This window comes from Notolepis coatsorum (assembly GCF_963971535.1).
Source record: "Notolepis coatsorum genome assembly, chromosome: 4".
NCBI lineage: Eukaryota > Metazoa > Chordata > Actinopteri > Aulopiformes > Paralepididae > Notolepis > Notolepis coatsorum.
This window is the reverse complement of record NC_140168.1, coordinates 5450711-5467810: the sequence shown is the minus strand read 5'-3', so window position 1 is coordinate 5467810 and position 17100 is coordinate 5450711. Positions and strand designations below refer to the sequence as shown.

The following is a 17100-nucleotide window of genomic DNA, read 5'->3' as shown; positions in this document are numbered from 1 at the left end:
ATAAAAATACAATTTTTATTCTGTATTTTATTTGATTATTATTATTATATCACTGCATCCTGTGTGAGTGACTTTCACATGCACATTAATATCCTGGATTCTTTCTTTCTTTCTTTCTTTCTTTCTTTCTTTCTTTCTTTCTTTCTTTCTTTCTTTCTTTCTTTCTTTCTTTCTTTCTTTCTTTCTTTTTTTCTTTCTTTCTTTCTTTCTTTCTTTCTTTCCTTTGGTTCCTTACGTCTTTTAACTTCCTATAGCATCGTCCTGTTTTTCTTTTCTTTCTTTCTTTCTTTCTTTCTTTCTTTCTTTCTTTCTTTCTTTCTTTCTTTCTTTCTTTCTTTCTTTCTTTCTTTCTTTCTTTCTTTCTTTCTTTCTTTCTTTCTTTCTTTCTTTCTTTCTTTCTTTCTTTCTTTCTTTCTTTCCTTTGGTTCCTTGCGTTTAACTTCCTATATCATCGTCCTTTTTTTCTTTTCTCTTTCTAAATAGAAGAATAGAATAAAAATACTATTTTTATTCTGTATTTTATTTGATTATTATTATATCACTGCATCATGTGTGAGTGCCTTTCACATGCACATTAATATCCTGGATATACCAGCTAATAATATCCCACTCAAATTCATAGATTAGAGAAGGTTTTATATGCGCTTTTATTATACCCCGATTGCCGATATCATACTCACGAGTGAACGTTACCATGGAAACGGAACTCCGCACACGGGCCACAAAACCCCCCCGACGGTAAACACGGGCTAATGCGTTTTTTTTTGCATGCCTGGGTATCCCAGCTAATATCATATTATTCCCCGGTTCCTCATAGTCGGTGTTATTATGAGCTTATCCACGACTCTACTGTATATTATGGGATCATGCATTTACATGCGCCAATGCAGCGATGGAGTAACATTACTTTAGGTGTCTAGTAGATTCACTAGATTCAGATTCAGATTCAGACAACTTTATTGATCCCGCGTGGGGCAATTCATATTTGTAGCTTCACGAGTAACAAAAACAAAACAAACAACAAAAACATCTCAATGACAGCACGGCAACAACAACATTCCATGCAATACACAATCCAGTAAAAGTAAAAACAGACAACTAAGTGTAAAAGGCTACTTAAAAGTGACTACTGTTCGCCTGTTCGAATCCAGCTCCCGGCGTTGCTATCAGCTTGGCTGTCCTCTCACGCTGATACAATTGGCTGTATCAGGGGGTGGGAAGCTGAAGGGTGGGTCCTGGGCGTTGTGGACAGCGACCCCTACAGTTCGGTCGGGGCGCCTGCTCAGCGAGGGTTGGATCTGAGGAGAGATAGTGTGGCCTCCCACACGCTACACTCTCCCCGGTGAGAACCTGCGCGGCCAGGTTGGCCTGCCCCAGGCTGCACATGCGTCGGAGGAAAGCATGTGACAGTCTCCGGTCTCCCGGACCAACAGTAGGGGAAAGTACGCAACAACCAGGAAGGGTGGGATGGGAGAAAAATCGGGAAAAAGGGGGGGAAGAAAGATAAAAAAAAAAAAAAAAAAAAAGGTGACTACTGTCTGTGTTTAAAAGTCTGATAGCCGAGGGTACAAAAGATTTGGCGTAGCGGTTGTTGGTCCTACTTGGTGGAACGTCATAACGGCGGCCAGACGGCAACAGTGAAAACCGCTGAGACAGAGGGTGGAGGGGTTGGTTTGTGACGCTCGTCCCCTTCTTGACCACCTGGTCCGTCCAGAGAGAACATAGGTCTCTCTGTTTCACTCTAATTATTTTGGAGCACACTTTTACAATACACTGCAGTGTAGGCTGTTCCTATCTTTAATAGAAAGGCCACTGAACCAGCAGATAAAAGAAAAAGTTAAGAGGCTTTCAATAAAATAACTATAAAAAGTGATCACTTGATCACTTGATGTGAATGTGAACCCACCCCATGTTCTACTAGTGGAAATAAGTAATAGTGATGCTACTGTGTAATGTGCATTATTGGTGCCACATGTGTGTCATCGTACTTAAATGTGTCATCATCAATAGAATATTTGAATCAATAGAGCTCTCATAATTGTTTTTATTTATTTAGTTTTGGATCAATCACCTCTCAGTCTTACTCTGTTGTAATTGAATTAGGGCAAGGTGCAATATGAAGCTTTTTGAAATGAGTTTACCTACTTATGTATTATGGTTGCATGTCTCTATGTATTGTCATATTTGTCTGAAGTCTTTTTCACTAACTAACTGAATGAATGAATGAATGAATGAATGAATGAATGAATGAATGAATGATTGTATATATAATTTTTCTTCTTTTTTTACACTGTTATCGCAGAATGGTGCAGCACTAAAATGTGTAGATATGCTGTACATAAAAACCTTGGAAATCATTTTTCGTGATAAGAGTAAAAGCCTACCAGAGAAGGAAAGTATAATTGAAGAGGGTTATGTATTCTTAAAACATGTAAAAATTATGTAAAATTATGGAATAGCCTTAGTGACGGGTTGAAGTTGTGTACTTCTCAGGGGAGATTTAAGTACAGATTTGAGTAAAACATCAAACATTTATTTTTTATTATATCTTGCAGCATTTTGTAATTTTTTTTCTTATATTAAAATATATTTAGTTTTTAAGAATGTGTAAAGGATAGGCAAAAATAAGCACGTGCTTCACCCTATTCCTTTTTTTCTGTCATTGATTTTGGATTTTGTGTGTTTGTGATTTCTTTTCCTTTTGTAAGTCCACACGGGTGTGTTTTTGATTTGTCTGTATCTTCCAGGACTGGAGAGTCCCACTCACGCCCTGAGAGCGGACGCAGACCCCGGCGCCCAGAGTGCCTCCGCCACCTACATCACCCTCGCCCAGGAGCACCCGTACGACCGACACATCGAGATCATCCTGCACCTCAGCGGTGAGGTTTGATTGATTGATTGAAAGTTTTATTAACAGATTGCAGAATGGGTACAATACAGTACGGCTCAATACACACAATTGTTAATGGGATGCAGACCGGAGAAAGACTTTTGTCTTGTTCAGGGGTCCCCCATTTTCAATTCATCATAACATTTATGACATACATGACATACAGATAGACAGTACTGCTACATCTATACATTTATGACATACCAGATTTACAAATACAGTACTGTACATTGGAATATCGACGAAACCTTACTTGGTCCCAAGAAGAGGGTCTCGTGTATTATTGGGTTTAATAGGACATTTACTGTACATTGGAGGGGGTTGCGTTAGGACATTTACAGGGGCCAGTTTCGAATTGCAGTCTCCCGTAGGTGTTCTTTGAGAGTGGTTTTAAAAGTGGGTAGTGATTCACATTCCTTTACAGCTGTGGGTAGGGCGTTCCACATTGATGTGGCATAATTGCGAATCGTGTTTAGTCCCTTGTTTGAGCCGAATCTGGGTTTAACATGATTTGTGGAGCTCCTTCTGGTGTTGTGATCGTGGTATTCACTGACCTTTGGGAAGTATTTTGACATGTACATGGGTACCTTAGTCGTGTAGTGTATCTTGTAGACCAGGCCCATTGCAAGTTGCTGTACTCTGTCGTCTACTCTAAGCCATCCTAGGTTGTCAAAGTGGGCAGGGGTGAGGTGGGTTCTAGGAGTAAGGTCAAGCAGTAGTCTGACCAGTTTGTTTTGTGATGTTTGTAATCTTGTTTTTAGCGCCTTTGAGGTGCTTTGGTACCATGAGGTGCAAGCATAGTCGTAGTACCCTTGAATGAGTGCTCCTGCCAGAGTCTTCAGGGTATTCTTGTTTACCAGAGAGGAGATCCGGTACAAGAATCTTGTTCGTAGGTTGACTTTTTTTATTACATTGGATGCCATTTTGTCACAGGAAAGATTAGCCTCTAGGATGGAACCCAGGTAGGTAATTTCATCTTTCCTTGTGACAATATTGTCACCCACTGTAACTGAGAATCCGTCAGTCTTGCTGAGTTTGTTATTTAATCCGAAGAGAATGGACTCTGTTTTGCCCATGTGTAATGATAGTTTGTTATCCGCGAGCCAGGTGCAGATTCTGCCGAGTTCCGAGCTGAAGGTTTTTTCAACCTGCAACTTGTTCTTGTCAGAGACCAGCAGGGCTGGGTCGTCCGCAAACAGGAACAAGTTGCAGTCACAAGCTGGGCGCTCCAGTAGCACACCACATAGCTCGCTGAGTCGCCAAGCGGTCGCCTCGGGTTCGTTTCCCCGACCCGGTGGCCATATGCCGCATGTCTTCCCCTCTTCTCCTCCTGTTTCTCCCTCTCTCCTCTGTCGGTCCTGCGTGGCAGGGGCGTCCATTTGGTATGGCAAGGTATGGCACTCGCCATACCTTGGCAAATAAAAATGTATTTTTTTATTTTTACAATTTTTTTATGTTGATTTATAATTCGAATGTCAACATTATGAACGAAGCTTCGAACTATTCGGTACAGCCCTAGCATGTTTTGATATTGTCAATTATCTCACTTTTACTAGGTGACTTTTGCTGTGACTAACTGAAATATGCCCCAAAAAAAAAGAAAATGGACATAGGGACGTTTTTTAATCAAAGGGCAGCAGAGACAAGTGATACAGGGACACAGGTAAGGTCTGGCTTAATGATTATAACAGTGCAGTTCAGCATTCAGTAACCCATACTTTTTGTGAATGTGTTTTTGATACTACATTCTGTTGAGCACACACCTCAAAACTGTACCTAAGGAAAATTGGCTCAATTGCAAGAAAAGTAATAGACAGTTATGATATTACATTCTGCATAATTCGTATGCAAAATATTGTGGTTCCCTGCTTTAGTCTGTTGACACATTTCTATACTAAAAATGCTTGTGTAGTCCTGTGTCATACCTAAATGTCATATAACTGAATTGTATAGAAACAACTCACCAAAAGTGACTATTGCACAACTGATTTGACAAAAAAAATCCTTTATCGTGTGGAAGTGAAAGGATTAACCTTCTGTAGTGTGGTTGTGAAAGGGTTAACCTGCTGTATTGTCACAGTGAAAGGGTTAACCTTCTGTATTGTCACAGTGAAAGGGTTAACCTTCTGTATTGTCACAGTGAAATGGTTAACCTTCTGTATTGTCACAGTGAAAGGGTTAACTCTGTGACCTCTCATGACGTGGTTCTGTCACTCCGCTGCCGGCCCACAGAGCCCCACAGCCCATTGGTCATCCTGGAGCGAGGCCGGCTCTCCTTCAGCCAATACGAGCAGCAGATCTGCTCCCGCCGCGACTTCATCCGCTGCGTCCGCAAACACTCTGAACCCGAGAAGAAGGTGAGGCGGCTCCTTACGCCTAACTTCCTATAGCATCGTCCTTTTTCTTTCTTTCTTTCTTTCTTTCTTTCTTTCTTTCTTTCTTTCTTTCTTTCTTTCTTTCTTTCTTTCTTTCTTTCTTTCTTTCTTTCTTTCTTTCTTTCTTTCTTTCTTTCTTTCTTTCTTACTTCTTTTAACTTCCTATAGCATCGTCCTGTTTTTCTTTCTTTCTTTCTTTCTTTCTTTCTTTCTTTCTTTCTTTCTTTCTTTCTTTCTTTCTTTCTTTCTTTCTTTCTTTCTTTCTTTCTTACTTCTTTTAACTTCCTATAGCATCGTCCTGTTTTTCTTTTCTTTCTTTCTTTCTTTCTTTCTTTCTTTCTTTCTTTCTTTCTTTCTTTCTTTCTTTCTTTCTTTCTTTCTTACTTCTTTTAACTTCCTATAGCATCGTCCTGTTTTTCTTTTCTTTCTTTCTTTCTTTCTTTCTTTCTTTCTTTCTTTCTTTCTTTCTTTCTTTCTTTCTTTCTTACTTCTTTTAACTTCCTATAGCATCGTCCTGTTTTTCTTTTCTTTCTTTCTTTCTTTCTTTCTTTCTTTCTTTCTTTCTTTCTTTCTTTCTTTCTTTCTTTCTTTCTTTCTTTCTTTCTTTCTTTCCTTTGGTTCCTTGCGTTTAACTTCCTATATCATCGTCCTTTTTTTCTTTTCTCTTTCTTTCTTTCTTTCTTTCTTTCTTTCTTTCTTTCTTTCTTTCTTTCTTTCTTTCTTTCTTTCTTTCTTTCTTTCTTTCTTTCTTTCTTTCTTTCTTTCTTTCTTTCTTTCTTTCTTTCTTTCCTTTGGCTCCTTGCGTTTAACTTCCTATATCATCGTCCTTTTTTTTCTTTTCTCTTTCTTTTTCTTTCTTTCTTTCTTTCTTTCTTTCGTTCTTTCTTTCTTTCTTTCTTTCTTTCTTTCTTTCTTTCTTTCTTTCTTTCTTTCTTTCTTTCTTTCTTTCTTTCTTTCTTTCTTTCTTTCTTTCTTTCTTTCTTTCTTTCTTTCTTTCTTTACTGACGCCCCGTCGCCTACAGATGGAGTTCCTGAGGAAGCGGCACCACAAGGACATCCCGAGCTGCCCGGTCTTGATGCTGAACTTCTGCCCGGACCTGCTGTGTGAAGCTCCCGAGCTGCACCGTGCCACCAGGGAGCTGCTGTTCCTAATCCACCGCAGCGGCAGCATGAGCGGCGCCAACATCCACCGCATCAAGGTCGGCTGAAACACAAGACGCCCAGAGACGAGGCCTTTTTGGAAATCAGAAATACCATAATTTAACCGTCAGTAGTGTGGTAGTGAAAGGGTTAACCGTCTGTAGTGTGGTAGTGAAAGGATAACCTTCTGTAGTGTGGTAGTGAAAGGGTTAACCGTCTGTAGTGTGGTAGTGAAAGGGTTAACCGTCTGTAGTGTGGTAGTGAAAGGATAACCTTCTGTATTGTGGTAGTGAAAGGGTTAACCTTCTGTAGTGTGGTAGTGAAAGGATAACCTTCTGTAGTGTGGTAGTGAAAGGGTTAACATTATGTAGTGTGGTAGTGAAAGGGTTAACATTCTGTAGTGTGGTAGTGCAAGGGTTAACCATTTTTTGTGTGGCAGTGCAAGGGTTAACCTTCTGTATTGTTGCAGTGAAAGGGTTAACCATTTGGTAGTGTGTTAGTGAAAGGGTTAACCGTCTGTAGTGTGGTAGTGACCTTTTAACCGTCTGTAGTGTGGTAGTGAAAGGGTTAACCGACTGTAGTGTGGTAGTGAAAGGGTTAACCGTCTGTAGTGTGGTAGTGAAAAGTTAACCGTCTGTAGTGTGGTAGTGAAAGGGTTAACCTTCTGTAGTGTGGTAGTGAAAGGTTAACCTTCTGTAGTGTGATAGTGAAAGGTTAACCTTCTGTAGTGTGGTAGTGAAAGGTTAACCTTCTGTAGTGTGGTAGTGAAAGGGTTAACCTTCTGTAGTGTGGTAGTGAAAGGTTAACCTTCTGTAGTGTGGTAGTGAAAGGTTAACCGTCTGTAGTGTGGTAGTGAAAGGGTTAACATTCTGTAGTGTGGTAGTGAAAGGGTTAACATTCTGTAGTGTGGTAGTGCAAGGGTTAACCATTTTTTGTGTGGCAGTGCAAGGGTTAACCTTCTGTATTGTTGCAGTGAAAGGGTTAACCATTTGGTAGTGTGTTAGTGAAAGGGTTAACCGTCTGTAGTGTGGTAGTGACCTTTTAACCGTCTGTAGTGTGGTAGTGAAAGGGTTAACCGACTGTAGTGTGGTAGTGAAAGGGTTAACCGTCTGTAGTGTGGTAGTGAAAGGGTTAACCGTCTGTAGTGTGGTAGTGAAAGTGTTAACCGTCTGTAGTGTGGTAGTGAAAGGTTAACCTTCTGTAGTGTGGTAGTGAATGGGTTAACCTTCTGTAGTGTGGTAGTGAAAGGTTAACCTTCTGTAGTGTGGTAGTGAAAGGGTTAACCCTCTGTAGTGTGGTAGTGAAGGTTAACCTTTTGTAGTGTGGTAGTGAGAGGTTAACCTTCTGTAGTGTGGTAGTGAAAGGTTAACCTGTAGTGTGGTAGTGAAAGGGTTAACCTTCTGTAGTGTGGTAGTGAAAGGGTTAACCGTATGTAGTGTGGTAGTGAAAGGGTTAACCGTCTGTAGTGTGGTAGTGAAAGTGTTAACCGTCTGTAGTGTGGTAGTGAAAGGTTAACCTTCTGTAGTGTGGTAGTGAATGGGTTAACCTTCTGTAGTGTGGTAGTGAAAGGTTAACCTTCTGTAGTGTGGTAGTGAAAGGGTTAACCCTCTGTAGTGTGGTAGTGAAAGGTTAACCTTTTGTAGTGTGGTAGTGAGAGGTTAACCTTCTGTAGTGTGGTAGTGAAAGGGTTAACCTTCTGTAGTGTGGTAGTGAAAGGGTTAACCGTCTGTAGTGTGGTAGTGAAAGTTTAACCGTCTGTAGTGTGGTAGTGACAAGGTTAACCGTCTGTAGTGTGGTAGTGAAAGGTTAACCTGTAGTGTGGTAGTGAAAGGGTTAACCTTCTGTAGTGTGGTAGTGAAAGGTTAACCGTCTGTAGTGTGGTAGTGAAAGGGTTAACCTTCTGTAGTGTGATAGTGAAAGGTTAACCTTCTGTAGTGTGGTAGTGAAAGGGTTAACCTTCTGTAGTGTGGTAGTGAAAGGGTTAACCTTCTGTAGTGTGATAGTGAAAGGTTAACCTTCTGTAGTGTGGTAGTGAAAGGGTTAACCTTCTGTAGTGTGGTAGTGAAAGGGTTAACCTTCTGTAGTGTGGTAGTGAAAGGGTTAACCTTCTGTAGTGTGGTAGTGAAAGGTTAACCTTCTGTAGTGTGGTAGTGAAAGGGTTAACCTTCTGTAGTGTGGTAGTGAAAGGTTAACCGTCTGTAGTGTGGTAGTGAAAGGGTTAACATTCTGTAGTGTGGTAGTGAAAGGGTTAACATTCTGTAGTGTGGTAGTGCAAGGGTTAACCATTTTTGTGTGGCAGTGCAAGGGTTAACCTTCTGTATTGTTGCAGTGAAAGGGTTAACCATTTGGTAGTGTGTTAGTGAAAGGGTTAACCGTCTGTAGTGTGGTAGTGACCTTTTAACCGTCTGTAGTGTGGTAGTGAAAGGTTAACCTTCTGTAGTGTGGTAGTGAAAGTGTTAACCATCTGTAGTGTGGTAGTGAAAGGGTTAACCTTCTGTAGTGTGGTAGTGAAAGGTTAACCTTCTGTAGTGTGGTAGTGAAAGGGTTAACCTTCTGTAGTGTGGTAGTGAAAGGTTAACCTTCTGTAGTGTGGTAGTGAATGGGTTAACCTTCTGTAGTGTGGTAGTGAAAGGGTTAACCGACTGTAGTGTGGTAGTGAAAGGGTTAACCGTATGTAGTGAGGTAGTGAAAGGGTTAACCGTCTGTAGTGTGGTAGTGAAAGTGTTAACCGTCTGTAGTGTGGTAGTGAAAGGGTTAACCCTCTGTAGTGTGGTAGTGAAAGGTTAACCTTCTGTAGTGTGGTAGTGAAAGGTTAACCTTCTGTAGTGTGGTAGTGAACGGTTAACCTTCTGTAGTGTGGTAGTGAAAGGGTTAACCTTCTGTAGTGTGGTAGTGAAAGGGTTAACATTCTGTAGTGTGGTAGTGCAAGGGTTAACCATTTGTTGTGTGGCAGTGCAAGGGTTAACGTAAGGTTATGTATATAACCAAGTTCTATGAATTCTGGTGACGCTCAGCGTCAGTCTGCACGCACTTCACTTCGTGCACGAGCACTGAATAAAAAAATTCCACCATGTACCTTTACATACCAACATTCGTCTGGCCACACCCCTATCCGCTTACCTTCATAAGCAGGTGTGTGGTCACCTACTCGCCTCCTTCCCAAACTTTCACCACAAGGCGAGATCAACCATAGATATATATAGAACACTAGATAGCTTGCCCGCGCTGCCGGCCAATGGAGAGCGACGTCACTGAACCGCCGCCATCTTGCTCCAGTTAGCCTTGAGTGAGAGTGAGTGAGCTGCACAGACAAAAATACTCATAACTCGCTGAAATATTGACGGATTTACAAACGGTTTGGTTTATTACAAGCATTATTAACGTGGCTATGATTCAGATGGTTTGTAAAAAAAACATCTTTAAAAAAACAACTTCCTGTCCCCCCCCCCCCCCCCCCCACAGGAAGGCATGGTTGTGGCCCTGAAGAGCCTGCCCCCCGGCACCGTGTTCAACATCGCAGGCGTCGGCGCCACCGTCAAGGCCCTGTTCTCCTCCAGCAGGCTCTGCACCGACGTCAGTGGAGCGCCGTGGCCTTTCTGTGACCTCTCTGTGACCTCTCTGTGCCCTTTCTGTGCCCTTTCTGTGACCTCTCTGTGACCTCTCTGTGACCTTTCTCCAGAAACGCCGTGTTTTGTTTTAGCTATGAGGTGCCAGTGATGATGATGATAATAATAATAATAATAATAATAATAATAATAATAATAATAATAATAATAATAATAATAATAATAATAATAATAATAATAATAATAATAATAATAATAATAATAATAATAATAATAATTCATTTTCTAGACACTCAAAGCGCTCCCCACAATGTAGGGTGGAAATTGCCTCCTTCACCACCACTGGTAGCACTGCGTGATTTTTTTCCGTAGCCTCAGTTTGCGAAGACGCTCTCCGATTGGCTAGCCCGCGTACAGCGAAGACCCTCTCTGATTGGTTTAGCTCCAAAGGGCTCTGGGATAGAAATGTCCGCCTTGTACATATATATTCTCTGCTTCGAAGTGGTTATGCTTTGGCCCTCTTTCGAAGTGGGTTATGCTTAGAGTTATGGTTAATCATAACGTGGTCCGCACACGGCGGGCGATTTTTGTGAGGCCACCGATTTTTTAAGCGAGGCGACCGACAGAATTCTATTGCCTCAATTTTTTTTTTTTTTTTATTATCTTTCTTCCCCTCATTTTTTTCCCGATTTTTCTCCCATCCCACCCTTCCTGGTTGTTGCGTACTTTCCCCTACTGTTGGTCCGGGAGACCGGAGACTGTCACATGCTTTCCTCCGACGCATGTGCAGCCTGGGGCAGGCCAACCTGGCCGCGCAGGTTCTCACCGGGGAGAGTGTAGCGTGTGGGAGGCCACACTATCTCTTCTCAGTTCCAACCCTCGCTGAGCAGGCGCCCCGACCGAACTGTAGGGGTCGCTGTCCACAACACCCAGGACCCACCCTTCAGCTTTCCCACCCCCTGATACAGCCAATTGTATCAGTGTGAGAGGCCAGCCAAGCTGATAGCAACGCCGGGAGCTGGATTCGAACAGGCGAATCCTAGTGTCTCCCGGTGTTGGTGACGAACGTAATCTCCGTGCGCCACTTGCCTCCATTGTTATGAATGAGAGAATCCACACGGCAGGAGATTTTGAAGCGACGGTCGCGCAGCAATTCCTGTCGCCTCGCTAAAAATCGCCTCGATCCTATTTTTTGAGGCGACGGCAGGCAGGACAATGAGGAAATAACATGACTTCTACTGGTGTATCATTTGTACACCATTAATTTATCAATACATTCATTGATTAATAACCTACGTATTATTACCATGCTACTTATGTTCATTATTATTAACAGGAACAATTTAAATAAATAACGTTAGTTGGAGAAGCTATAGTGGCCGCTTGTCATTAACTAATAAATGAACAATGCGCCACGATGCACCTACTAATGTTTTTATACTCTTTATTGTCCAAAGAAATTATGGTTGAGAACAGAACAGTTTGCCTCTTCAGTGAAAAAACATTTTCTCTCAGCAGGTGCATAATACTTGTCCAATCGGTGGTAGTGAACGTATTGTAGCGATCAGTCATGCAGTAATGTCAGGAAGAATGAGGAGAGGTTGTATTCGTATAGGTGGTTTAATTCCAGCTCAATATGGGTTTAGTTCCCTCGTAAAGCACAACACAGCTACCTGCTAATACGCTCGCTTCACAACAAACTAACATCCGGTCCGTCCTCTGATATCTCCCTCCGGGGGGAAACAAGTAACCACACCCCCAGCTAGACAGAGCGACACATATAGCTTATTATACCTGAACGGTCGCCTCTGGTGTGGAGGGGCCAAGCGATTGTCACCAGGCGACAGACGATCGCATCGCCAGGCGACGTCGGTTGCTCGCCGTGTGTGGACCACTGAATGCCATCCACGAGTTTTCTCGTGTTTACCCCCCGAGGGTTGAATGCCCACTCACGAGAATATTCGCTAATATTTTTATTAGCGATCTGAAATCATATTGCATCAAGCGTCCCTACCGTTGGAGATCCAGTCACCCCAGGCGCTCAGATGGTCTCCCAGATGGTAAATCACCCTTTTGGATTGGACTCAATGAAAATTAATGGGAAAAAAAACCTGCACTCCACATTTGACTTCTCACTCATGTAACCGGGGTCTACCAGAGTTCACTCTGGAGCCGTGGCGAATATGTGTTTTACTGTATACACGATGGATCAATCAAATGAGCGATTTTTTCGAATGGCGATCGATTTGGATACCATCTGGTCTCAGGTAAGGAATCTATGTTATCAGTATTAGGATAATCAGACTCGTTTTCACAGAGATATAAGCTTTTATGTGATTATGGTGATAGGCTGTTTGACTCTGCTCGCGGTCAGGAAATAGGAGAATCGATTTTCAACTGGCGGCACGAGCGTGCGTGTGTACACATATACTATCGATCATCTAGCGTTTATTTGAAAACGATTCACAAATAGGCCGACAAATGACAACGTTCTAGAATATTCCAGTAAAAGGCGATTATCATAGAATGTGTTGTTTTTTCCGTGAAAACGAGTGATTTTCTAAATGCTAGAAAACTGAAATGAAGCGATAAAAAAACAATCTGCCATGACAATGTTGACTGGAAAATGAGTCTTTGATAAGCGACGGGCAGATTAGACACATAGCCATAATTTAAAACATAGATTAGGCGATATTAACGTTAACATTGGAGTGGATGTGGGCATTCAAGGGGCTAAAAAGGAAAACACGGCTGGCTCCCAAAGTAAGCATAACCCACTTCGAAAGAGGGCCAACGCATAAACACTTCGAAGCAGAGAATATATGTACAAGGCGGAAGAGACCCTTCGGAGCTAAACCAATCAGAGAGGGTCTTCGCTGTACGCGGGCTAGCCAATCAGAGAGCGTCTTCGCAAACTGCGGCTACGGAAACCCCCTACTCTTTACGATAGGCGCCCTGGGTTCTTTAACGGCCGAATTCAGTCAGAAACCTCGGTTTAGCGTCTCATGGTATCATGGTATCATTGGAAAGCCACACTCATTGGCTACAACCCTGTGCAAAGATGTTCGAGATCGCCAAATGATTGACGGAGCTAGAGCCCCGGGAGTCGGTGGTGGTAATGTGTACTTTTGCGTACTTTGGGGCACGCCTCACATATCGGCATGTAACTCAAGAACCGCTGAACGGATTTTGTCACCTGAAAGGGCAATCGACAGGCAACAAATAGGGCTTTAATTCCATCTATATATTGTATTAAAAGAAATGCACACCCGAGCCACTAGAGGTCGGCAAAGAATCGTCCACATGTGGGCCCTTGGATGTTAAGAGGTTAATGTTTAAAAAGAAATATATGTGTAGCCAAGAGTAAAGACCATAACCCTATCAAAAACAGCAGTCAAAATGTATATTTTCATTTTTACCGATATTTTATACGATTGATCGGAAATACGAATTTATCGGAAAATGCTAATTATCGTAAAAACCGCAAGGAAATTACTAAATCCAGATTCAACCCTGCCATTGGAAAGAGGAGCATTTTCCCTATCCATATATGTATGATTTGGCCATAATAAGGTCAAGGTCAAGTTCAAGGTCAAATATGAATTTATAATTCAAATCGATTATCATTAATTACTGTATCTACAAATCCTTCTGTTTAATCATCTTCCCGCGGTTCATTTGCTTAGATTTCTTTTTTACACATGATCTCAATAAGGTGGTGAATGAGCTCAGTAAGCATTTTCTCGTGCCCCGCAGATTTAACATGCAAAAATCATAAATCATAATTCATATTCTCCTTTTCTTCATTACAATTTACTCAGTCTAGTAACAGACACAATATTTCTGACACTGGAAATACATTCCCCCAGGTCCCCAGATGTTCCTAGATACCAAGAACATGCAAATTGACCTTGCAGAAGTGGAGCAATCTTCCATTTACTCAGGCATGTACCTTTAGGCGAAAACGGTCTACAGATTAAGGGCGCGGATCCACCTGCCTCATATTTATGACCGCACGCGTCTTTTTTCAATGTATCCCAATGGGGAGAGAGCGTATGCGGCCGCATGCGCCGCCTATAGGAAATGCGCTGCAGTCGGCTTCTTTTTTCAGCTTTTTTGTGCGGCCGAAAGTTGAAACTTTCTGAACTTTCAGAGCGATGCACTGAGCTCATTTTCAGACAACCAATCACAGCCATTCATATCTACCACTCTGTTTGTAACCTGACACCGGAGCTGCCTGCCTGTCTTGGCTGTCTCCCACAGTAGACGGGCCATTGAGATTCGCGACAAAACACAAATACACTAATAATAATAACTACACGAATACACTACTAAAAAGCTAATAAAAAGCAAAGGGCGAACTGTGGTGTCAGGCAATAACTATATATATAATTAATATACAATAAAGTTATTAAAATATGCTATAATATGTGTAAAACCGCGGCAGGAAAAAAACGATAAAAGGATGGCTGTAGATTTCTTTCTGTCATCTACAAGATGCGCTTCATGCCAGCACTGCCGGCGCACTGCCAGTGTTTTTGTGAGATTGGTGGACGCGGGCCCTAACAGGTTAAAGGGAACAGGGACAGCATGAAAAGGCATGCTCGATGCACACTGTGGTTTCTATATCAATCATGTATTATATATTTTTTTGCAACAGGTTGTTTTTCCGCCAACTCATACAATGCAAGGGGCATTGAGAACATAATAACTAACATTCTCACATAGCAAGTGAGAAAATTAAGAACAAATGTATTTCAGCAAATGTACTTAATTCTCTCTCTCTCTCTCTCTCTCTCTCTCTCTCTCTCTCTCTCTCTCACACAGCAAGCAATTGTCCTTCATTCTCTCTCTCTCACACTCACACTCACACACACACACACACGCACGCACGCACGCACACACACACACACACACACACACACACACACACACACACACACACACACACACACACACACACACACACAATTATTTTGTTACAAAAACTTATTTTCCTGCATTCTGGTGCAGGAATTTTTGAATTTGTACCCTTTAAATGCCAGTGTTTGTGATGGCATCACAAATTATTGTTAAAAAAAACACACAAAAAGTAAAATATTTTCAATATATCAAATGCAAAGTACATTTTTCTGGGGGGGATTATTACAGGCTATAGGCATGTGTCAACGATTAGCAACAACACAGATTTTGATGGATTTTTTTGTAATGTCAGATTTAAACACCAACTCTTTTCAGAAAAGTGGGAGTATTTCATTTTTTATATCTGACATTACAAAAAATCTAAAAAAAAATAAATGGTTATGATCAGGGCTGAAGTTGAATTAAAGATTATTTTTAAGACAGGGACAGCATGAAAAGGCATGCTCGATGCACACACACAGTGTTTTTCTATATCAATCATGTATTATATATTTTTTTGCAACAGGTTGTTTTTCCGCTCTGTTGATCTCCGCCTTCTGATCGGGTCATCAGGGCCAGCAGGTCGGCTCTCTCGGTTGCCTTAGTAACAGAGTATCAGGTTTTAGCCGGACCAGGGGGTGAGCAAAGACAAACAGTCTTTACACACAAACTCTGAACCATATGGTGACCTTTCATGCATTTGAACCATGGTAGCAGATTACCCCCCCTCGTTCCCCCCCCCCCCCCCCCCCCCCTCTCTATTTATTTATTTATTTATTTCGCACCATTTCAGCAAAACAGTAAAAAAAACATTGACCATGACAGAAAGTGTATGAAGGTGCTGAGTAGAGGCAAGAGACCCAGATGGGCCTATACGGGGCCTCAACTCATTAAGATAATAATAAGATAATAATAACAAATTAGTCCTAAACAAATTAACATGAAACTGTAAAACAAAGTGACATACTTTGGTTGCCTAAGGTTAAATTAATGATATACCATAGATTGCCAGCGCTATTTGTCTATGGAGAAAGTTCCCCTTCTTTGCAGGGCTATAACTTTTTAAATTCTATTGCTACATTGCCATTATTAGGGCCCATTCAAAGTCCTATATGTATTGTTCATTGTGTAGCAACGTTAAACTTTTTCATTCACATATTCATAGTAAAGTATGGTCTAATGTATAAGTATGTTTTCATCTCTTTCTGCAGCTTTCTCCAGAACGTGATATATAGCCCCAAATGCATTATATTGATGATGAAATACAGTTTGATGGGCAATCAGCGCGATATAAAAAATTGCCAACTAGACGTACTTCTAGAAGTTACTACACGTCATCTGATGTTGACCGGATGGGCGAGGGGGCGTTTATAATTCCGTGGGCAAGCGTTATACCAATCATCTAATGTGGGTCAAATGTTGATAATATCAGTTATTATCGAAGACGGTAACGTTACACGCTGAAACTCACCCCAGTCTCCGCGCGCCGTTGGGCGATCATCGTCGAGTAGAAATTTTATCATTATGGGATATATTATTACCCGGTCCATCTCCCAGCTTGTATAATGGTATATACGTCCAAATCATGTTGTTTATCGAGTTATTGGCAATCGATCGCTATGTAGAGTGACGAGCTAGAGTCACGGGACATGTACCGAGTGGCCGGAAGCAATACGGACGTCTAGCAAAACCTCTAATGCGCTTCCTGTTAAGCGCTTGCGCCGATCGGCCACCAGATGGCGCTCCTGAACCGCCAGAGAGCTCAGTGGGTCCCTGCTGGTGGATCTCAGGCCAGCGGGAGGGACATTATGAATCCGATCGCAGATTTTTGAAATATTGATATAAAGACGACGTACAGCGTCCCCCGGCAACTTTAGCATGGCCAGCAAAGACGTCTAAAGACGGCTCCCGGCAGTCAAAGTGTTAATGGTTTTATGAGATTGAAGCTGTTAATTTAATAATGTATATTTAAGCTTGGGATTTGAGTGATGAAATAGATGAGCACATTTTTATTATTATGGAGGGTTTTGAATTCCAAATAGTCGGACCTCTAAATCTTATACTGAACTGACCTAATGTTGTGGCGGAAGAAGTTACGATCAATATTGTTTGATTGCCTTGTTGGATATGAATGAATACTGGAGTAACAATAGGAAATAAATCTAAATTAAACGTACAGTTAAACATAAAAATACATATCTGGTATACATTAATATCAAAGATTGAT

At 41.6% G+C, this 17100-nt stretch overlaps 1 protein-coding gene across 1 annotated transcript in view; it reads left to right on the top strand.

The window, feature by feature from the left end:
• The window catches only part of vwa5b2 (von Willebrand factor A domain containing 5B2), a gene marked incomplete at both ends in the record, with an annotated part of 100688 nt that overhangs the window by 43595 nt on the left and 39993 nt on the right, over window positions 1–17100 (top strand). The window contains 4 exon segments of the mRNA XM_084313337.1: window positions 2748–2879; window positions 5123–5247; window positions 6288–6464; window positions 9868–9978. Of these exon segments, the coding sequence (XP_084169463.1) occupies window positions 2748–2879; window positions 5123–5247; window positions 6288–6464; window positions 9868–9978 (545 nt within the window).